Raw genomic sequence first — 9,259 nt, 5'->3', positions numbered from 1 at the left:
CATGAGCAAACACTGTGGTTAGAAATGTCAATAATATATCAGTGGTGACAGATGAGGTGAAAGCCACCTTAGGACATTTAGTAGTCTAGTAGTGTAATGGCATAGTGACAGTAATGCATAGCAGTCTTGAATGGTCCCATGACATTGACATTTTCATTGACACAGCATCAATACAGTGTCAGTAATGTCACTGATCTTAGCTACACTGTAGGATTTACTCTGAGAATTAGTGAAACTAGAAAAGTGGTTTTCTGGAGTATTTTTAACTACATTACATGTATATTTTACTATGTTACAGATGTAACATGCCATCAGTTTGATTCAGTAAGTTTCATATGTAACTCATTTTTCAACACTAGAATGGGTTACCTGATACTGGTGGAAAGGGAGTTTTCTCCATACATTACAGAACATTATATCTGATATGGCACTTTAATGTTTAAGAATACAAGAAAGACAAATTTCACTGACAATCCGGGAAAGTTATTTGCGAAAGAACTGTTAGCCCTCCAAGCTAACCAAGCCCTATCCAAAAGTAGTCACTCAGTCCAATCATGGAGGGCAATTTCATTTGTGTTGGAGGACGACTAAAGCACTATGAGCTTGCAATTGCAGAAAAGAAACCAACAATGCTCCCCAAGATAGCCACATATCCCTACTGCTCGATCGACATCACCATGAGCAAGTGAAACATCAAGGCCGTCACCTGACAGAAGAAGCTATCAGGAGGCAAGTCACTAATCAATTCAGTACTTCACAAATGCATAACCTGTCGCAAGGTGCATGGAAAGTTTGAAGAACAACACGTTAAAAAGTCTACCCTCCTTTTATGAACACTTTCCTGTAAATTGACTGTGATGCAAGTATGCAGGTACATCCAAGTAGGCTAAAACCAATTAATCACCACAAGAGGGGATTTTTTTTTAAATTAGGATAAAACTATTTCAGAAATAACACCCTATTTTAATTATGATTTGAGAAATAACTCCTTATGTACACACTAATGCAAAGAGCTTGCCAAAGAATTAAAGATTATTTAATTATGCTGACATTTCACAAGGAACTAATATGTTATTTATCAGGTTAAAATCAATAGCTAAAAATTACAGCATGATCAACATATACAGTATACTCTATCTGATGAACATGAAACTAATCAAATCATGGCTTATTATTTATTATCCAGGGAACTGTCAGTTTTAATCAGCGACTCCTGTGCTGATGCCCCTTGTGCTTTAGAGATGCGCAGACACTGCAGCTCCTGCCCAAACTTTTTCTCCATCAGCAGTTGTCTGCGCTGCTTCTGCAGGAGCTGATGGTGGCAGCGCAAAGTTTGGGCTCTTTGGATAAGCTGCTGCAGTTCCTCATGCAGACGATGGCTCTCTTCAGACTCCTGCTGCATGTGAGACAGCAGAGAGACAGATGCTTCCTGAAAGAAAGAGAGAGAGAGAGAGAGAGAGAAAGAGAGAAAGAGAGAGAGAGAGAGAGAAGCATTGACCAGTTTGTCATTGGTTTTCTATCTATCTATCTATCATTGGTTTTCTATCTATCTATCTATCTATCTATCTATCTATCTATCTATCTATCTATCTATCTATCTATCTATCTATCTATCTATCTATCTATCTATCTATCTATGTATGCACTCTTTCACAGATTGGAGAGCCTCTGCCTATCTTTTTGCCTTTCTAAGACATCCCTTTTATAGCTAATCATGTTATAGACCTGATATCAATAAACCTAATTAGTTGCTAGATGTTCTCCCAGCTATATACTGTATATATATATATATATATATATATATATATATATATATATATATATTTATATATATATATATATATATATATATATATATATATTATCACCCACCTTTGTAGCTTTGAGTGCGAACTCCCGCACTGTAACTTTAGATGCTGCCTTGTGCCGCTCCTTCTCTCTGAAGCTGTTCGCTTTCTGAGCATTAAGAAGTTCAGAGTAATGACAGTGTTCAGATACCACCTCCTGCTCCAACTCAGCTATACGGTCCAACTGCTGCTGCCGCAGACTCTACAACACACACACACACACAATATAGCCTTTGAATAAACAATTTATTTATTACATTTATTTATTTATTACATTTTACATTGACACACAACCTACAAAAATAAATCATAAAATCACGAAGTTAAACAGACACATAGTTAACAATTAATGGCCAACACATTTTTTTTAAATAACGTTTAAATGTCACACAAAAGGGATTTCATAGCTACCTTCATATCCCCAAGCTCAGCTGATTCAAGTTTCAGCTGAGCCAACTCATTCTCCTTCTCCAAAATCTTGTTCTTCAGGGCTTAATACAGACAAACACACACACACGTAAACAATATTTCAATACAATTGTTTTTCTTTTTCAAGCTAAATATATATTACAACTTAATTGAAATTAGTTCAAATTATAAATAAAATAAAAACATACAGTTCATTCCTATTGTGTTCTCTTCAAAAGCATGTCACTAAAATGGTAGATGTGTGCTTGAATGTCTGAAAGCTGGTATTAGACTGTAAAGGAGTTCTCATATTGCAACAAGATTGATAGTCATGTAAAGATCCCTCATTAACTGGATGTTGGTGATTCATATCATATTGTACTATAAAGGATCTTTATTCTGATAGCTGCCAGGTTAAAAAGACAACATTATTAGAAAACTTCAAATTTCATAAATGGTCTGAATTCTTCAGAAATGTGCAGAGTAAGCCAATAAACTGCTTATGATCTCAGGCGAGATTGGTTTGACATCACCTTTATAAATGACCTCATTTGCACGTTTGTGTAAGCGGGTGGAGGGAAGAGCGGTTTACAGTTTTACTGTGTTTGTGAAATCTTATCACTCTGTATGTTGCCACTAGATGCTCTAGCAGTAGAAGTAGATAGCACATCTATATGTCTGTCTGTCTGTCTGTCTGTCTGTCTGTCTATCTATCTATCTATCTATCTATCTATCTATCTATCTATCTATCTATCTATCTATCTATCTATCTATCTATCTATCTATGATTAGTATGGTATCATCCTTGCAGTCATTTTAGAATGTAATCTTCCTCCTTATTACACATACATACACATATAGGACCCCCCCACACACACATAAACATACACACCATTGACCTGCTCGCTATGTTTCTCCACCATCTCCTCTCTCCTTTTATTGAGCTCTTCCAGCTTCTGCTGCCTCAGATCACTCAGAGCAACACTCTCATTGTGGCGCTTCTGCATTAGCTTTGACATATATGTTTTGAACTCTTCCTACAGAGAAGAGACGGGGAAGAGAGAGAGAGAGAGAGAGAGAGAGAGAGAGAGAGAGAGAGAGAGAGAGAGAGAGAGAGAGAGAGAGAGAGAGAGAGAGAGAGAGAGAGAGAGGTCAATAGTTGCACTATTACAATACTATAATTACTAAACACAGTGACATGGGTCTTTCTCAATGGATTTGATCTAACCCAGCAAAGATTCACATTTCTTAAATAAAACAGAATCCTGTGTAATCCAAATCCTGTTTATGTGGTGTAGCCTGCTGAAACATATAATCTTTAATTCTAAAACATATAATATTTAATAAACTACGTTAAATCATTCAGTGTTGTACTGCCTTAAGAATATAAACAAATTTTTTAAAATACATTTTAAAAGTATATATTAAAAAGCTGGTCCACCTGTAAACTTAAAAAAAAATAATTTTTTTTAAACATTTTACATTTAAAGACTTACAAAGTGAGAAAATAGGAAAAAAAAAACGTTTATATTTTTGTATTCCTGTCTGCCTTCTTTCTTAAAAAATGTGATATTAAGTGTTATATTTATATAATTATACACTGGAATTAATATTTTATTTTCAAATTTTCACTGTTTTTTCCCCTCTTGAATAGAAATAGTCTGAAATAGAATTTTCGATAAAAAATGCCAACAACAGAAATATTATCTTACCAACATGGATCCCAAGTCACGAAAAGCAATTTTGTTTGTGACTCTGATGCTATTTCAGTGAAGAAAACAAACAAACAAAACACCAAACAACCAACTAAACAACAAAAAGAAAAACAAACGCTATTTAGTAGAACAACCTTTTCCAGCTGGTCAGATGGACAGTAATTATATTTGCTGTAAGCTCTCTGCTTCCCTCTAGCGCACAAGTAGTGAACACGTGAACTTGCTGATATCAAAATACACTTTTTATTAGAAAGTCTTTCAAAACTGAGTTTATATTCATTTAGTTTATATAAAAATTTTTAATTGCATTTGACAGAAGAAAAACGTATTAAACTCATTCTCATGTGTGTATCATGATCCAGCAGTCACTGTTACCAGGGTGTGATAGACTTTAACAGGAAACATGGCATCCACATCTCATAAGACACTGATGCCAAATACCATATTATCCAATATATCCAGTATTTATAGACACATTTGGGACACCCTGTAGTCCATAAACAGGTGTTAGTATTTCTTTTACTATTTTACTGAATCTACAAGCGGGTCACACTTTCCCTTCAAGATGGTCACGATTTCCCTCTGACCCCTGCAGTTTCTTAAATCAACAACAATAGCACCTCTCATAATCAAAGCAGATGCTGATCCTTTACTGCTCTAAGCAACAACCTCATGTGATCCTCTTCATTTCTACGTGTCTCTATAATTACCACACTGCTCCTACTCAATATAGTCTACACCATTCCCTACAACACACCCCAATCTTACACTATTGTAGATCATTATTTTTGACAGAGAATTGCAAAATTCTTTTGTTGCTTTTAATTTCAAGTAACAAAAGAATTTTGAAATTCTCTGTAATAAATTGTAATACAAATTGATATAAGAACCTTTTTTTGTGGTCCTCGAAGGTCCATGTGTCATAAAAACCATTAAAGTACCACTCTGTATTTATTTGGTAGCAACAAAGTGCTTATTTTGTTTTGCTGTTAAAGGTTTTATTTTTGTGACACAAGATACATTTTGTCTGTCACAAAATGAAATCGTCATGAAGTGTTATCTCATGCACTGATGTCTTTTGTAATTTAAAGTACATTTCAACCAAACATGAATATTCAACCACAAAATAATTGTTTCACCTGATATTTGAATTTTGCTTTCTTTTCTTTTTTATTCTTTTCTTTTCTTTTTTTTTTTTTTTTAGAAATGTGCTACTTGGTGTTTGTCATTAAATAACACATTCATTACTTACAATTCAATTCTGCATGTACTATAAGGCAAAGTGTATGTGTGTTGTGGGCACGTGCGTGCGTGCGTGTGTGCTCACCGTCTCCATGCGTATCCGGTCGACCTCATTTCGAAGAAGCACATTGTCACTTCGTCTGGAGTTGAATTGAGTTAAATTTTTAAAACCCCATAAAGCATTATTTAATTTGGAGAGCGAGCGAGCGAGCGAGAGAGAGAGAGAGAGAGAGAGAGAGAGAGAGAGAGAGAGAGAGAGTGTGTGTGTGTGTGTGTGTGTGTGTGTGTGTGTGTGTGTGTGTGTGTGTGTGTGTGTGTGTGTGCGGTAAGGATACAGTTGTTGTACCGTCCTCCTTAGATTATTGCGTGTTTCGGTCAGAGACTCTAACCTGAGAATCACAAAACAAACCAGATGCTGTTAGACATATAAAAACATATATGTTTAACAATATATGGGACGCGACACTCTTACTGTCTCTGTAACTGCGTTTCTCTTTCTGCTCTCTTTTCCATGTCTTTTTCAGAGCCTCCCGGCTCTTTGCTTTGTTTCTTCTTTTTCGGAGCCATTTTGGGCAAGTAGTTACGAGACCAGGACAACAATTCATGTACAGAACAGAACAGAACAAACTCTCGTTCTCCTCTGATACTTTGTTGCTTAGCAACACACGGCTCGGAGAAACACAGGGCTCGTGAGTAAATATGCATATCTGTAGATATCAAACTTGTATGAAACTTTTTTTGCTGCAAATTATTCATAAAAAGCTGCAATGTATTTTCCTTTTAAACAACATTACTGAATATTGACTGATTAAGGAAAGATACACACAAACTGGACATTAGCCTGTACTAGTTCGTCTAAAAGATCCGAGTCATTTGAATCGATTCCTTAGTGTTTCATAAGGGAATGGACAACAGCCACAGTGAGCTTCATAAACTCATAAAACTGAACCTTTCTACTATATTTAGTATGACCATCTTCCCAAAACACAAACAACACTTGTGATAAATAAAATCTATGATATCAATGAGGCATTTGGCTTATAAAACAACAATAATGTATTCTTTTTGTAAGGGAGACGTGCAAAGTAAGAATTGCAAAGAAACCATTGTGTTTTCACTGTGCACATGAAAATAAACCTCTTGAATCTTAATGCTTTTGTAAAATTAAGTGGCCGTGTTGTAATATTGTAATTTCCCAGTAGGTGTGACCAGTAGCTTCGCCACAATTAACAGGTGTAACCTAAAGGAGTGTACTGATGTGGAAGTAACAAGTATCATGTATCAATAGTCAGAAAAAATCATATGGCTTTTTAGGATCAGGTATAAACAGCTTTTAAACTATACGTATTCAGGTCCGTAGCCAGCCTATTGGGGGGCGTCTTTTTTCAAAAAGTGGACTTTTTGCAGTTTTTCTCCTCCTTTTGTATTTAATTATGAGGTTCAAATACTTCATTTTGGTGACCTTTTATGCACTAATTTGTGCTGGATTAGCTTGTCTGCTGGTATCTTAACAAGCACGCTTTTTGATGCACCTAAATTATTTACCGCATTGTTGTCAAATTGCTTCCTCATGTACCACCTTTGTCAGTCCATACACTGTTCATAAGTTTAGAGACCACACTAACAACAGAATAGATTTAATGAACTTTACTAAAGACTAAAGATGCAAACCAAAGGAGAGAAGCATTTCCATTGGCTCCAGTCTGCATCCAGCATTGATTAAAACAATGATGACAATAATCACATAAAAAATGATCCCCTGCCTACGGGCTTGGTATTAAGACAATCTTGACAAATATTAGGCGCAAGATCTCATTACTTTCTTAAAGTACTTGAAAATTAACACTCATTGGGAGAAGTTAAGTTTTTTGGAGAACACAGGGATCAGCACAAACTTACACTGATTCTCATTTTCAGAGCAATGATCCAGAATCCATTGTGAGGAATCTGTGTAATTAACACTGTGTTGTAAATTCAAGTGAAAACATTATTTATTAAGGTCTGATTCATATTTACTAGCAGTTGTAAGATTTATGAAATAATAATTATTTTTAGACAAAGTAAAAAATTCTTACAAAAATTCTGATCAAAAGTCAGACTTAACACATGAAGTGCGTCTCACGTTATTCTGAAATGTGTGATCCTTGAACTTGGACTGAATTTTGCACTGAATGAAATGAACTGATCCTTTCTCAATCACCATTCTACTGCAGCTGATCACATGGGCATACATGATATATAGGATAGATGGCACCAATGAGGCCAATGAGGTTGTGACTTCTCCAGTTACGCTTCATCTTTTTTTGTTTATTTTATATATTTATTTACATAGATACTGGTTTATTTATACAAGATGGTCATCATTAGATATGACAGAGCCACTCTTCTATCTAATGGTGTACCCACACTGGCATCCGTGAGAGAAATGAGCAGGCTTCAGGAACAGGCTGAGAGCATGTGCATACCGCACTCCCTTACCTAGTATCCTGTTAGCCAATGTCCAGTCTCTGGAAAACAAGCTCGATGACCTCAGGGCAAGGGTCAAGTTCCAGCGGGACATTCGGGACGGCAACCTTCTGTGCTTCACCGAAACTTGGCTGAACCCACCGTTTGGGTAATCGGACCATGCCGCCATCTTCCTCATGCCTGTATACAAACAAAGGCTAAAACAGGAAGCTCCGGTTCAGAGGGAGGTCAGGCACTGGACTGACCAATCAGTGGCTGCTATGCAGGATGCTTTAGATGACGCAGACTGGGACATGTTCAGGTGCAGCTCTGATGACGTCATGTTTAGCGGTTGTGGGATTCATCGGGAAACTAGCGGATGATTCGGTGCAGAAAACCAAGCCGTGGGTGGATAAAACCATCCGTGATGCTCTGAGATCCTGCTCCGCTGCCTACAACACGGGGCTCACCACCGGGGACATGGACGAGGCTGCGTCTTACAGTGTACTCAGAGCGGTGAAGAAAGCAAAGCAATGCTACAGGAGGAAACTAGAGTCACAGTTCCAACATGGTGGCTCTAGGAGCCTGTGGCAGGGACTAAGGAACATCACGGACTATAGAATACCAGCGTCTAGAATGGGGAATGTACTTATTGTACACATATGACTGTGTGGCCACTAGAAACTCCACCACCATCATCATGTTTGCTGACGATACTGTTGTGGTGGGCTTGATCTCCAATAACGATGAGACGGCCTACCTACGGGAGACTAAAAACTTGGAGAGATGGTGCCAGATCTTCTCCTGAGCGTCAGCAAGACTAAGGAGTTGATAGTGGACTTCAGCACGAAGCAGGAGTGGTCATACCAACCACTAAACATCAACGGGACCCCAGTGGAGAGAGTGGACAGTTTCCTTTACCTAGGTGTTCACATCACACAGGACCTGTCTTGGTCCTGTCACATCAACACCCTGGTGAAGAAGGCCCGGCAGCGTCTGTACCATCTGAGACACCTAAGGGACTTCAGGCCTCTCAGGTGCTAAAGACTTTCTACACCTGCACCATTGAGAGCGTCCTGATGGGTAGCATCACTTCCTGGTTCGGGAACAACACCATGCAGGACAGGTGAGCCCTCCAGAGGGTGATGCGGTCAGCTGAACGTACCATCCACACTGAGCTCCCTGACCAGCAGGAAATCTACAGCATGCGGTGCCAGACCAGGGTCAGGAAGATTGTAAAGGACCTCAGCCATCCCAACAATGGACTCTTTTCTTTGTTACGTTCAGGGAAACGCTTCCGCTTCTTGAAAGAACACAGAGAGAATGAGGAGAAGCTTCTTCCTGAAGGCCATTCTGAGTTTAAACCATGGAAACACCTAGGATCTAGTACTGGACCTCTCCCTCCATCTTGACTTTTTTCTGCACAACCTTTTTTTGCACTATGACACTTTAACTCTGGACTTGCACAGCACAGTAACACTTTATACCACACCATACTGCACGTGGACACTTTAAGGACAATCACAAAATCATTTTAATTTGTACTGCCAATACAATATATTTATGTATATACATATAATTTCACATATATTTTCATATATT

The 9,259-nt window shown here is 37.8% G+C and overlaps 1 protein-coding gene across 1 annotated transcript; it reads right to left on the bottom strand.

Moving 5' to 3' along the window:
* Positions 1-942: 942 nt before the first annotated feature.
* ccdc166 (coiled-coil domain containing 166) lies at positions 943-5,843 on the bottom strand. Its single transcript, XM_027178426.2, has 7 exons — positions 5,685-5,843; positions 5,548-5,601; positions 5,298-5,352; positions 3,148-3,292; positions 2,259-2,338; positions 1,873-2,049; positions 943-1,429 (listed from the first exon to the last, which is right to left on the bottom strand). The coding sequence occupies exons 1-7, from the start codon at positions 5,777-5,779 to the stop codon at positions 1,172-1,174; spliced, it is 864 nt and encodes a 287-aa protein (XP_027034227.2). The 5' UTR covers positions 5,780-5,843; the 3' UTR covers positions 943-1,171.
* Positions 5,844-9,259: the final 3,416 nt, after the last annotated feature.

This window comes from Tachysurus fulvidraco, chromosome 1 (assembly GCF_022655615.1).
Source record: "Tachysurus fulvidraco isolate hzauxx_2018 chromosome 1, HZAU_PFXX_2.0, whole genome shotgun sequence".
NCBI lineage: Eukaryota > Metazoa > Chordata > Actinopteri > Siluriformes > Bagridae > Tachysurus > Tachysurus fulvidraco.
The sequence above is the reverse complement of the archived record's forward strand: the minus strand, read 5'-3'. Positions and strand labels throughout refer to the sequence as shown.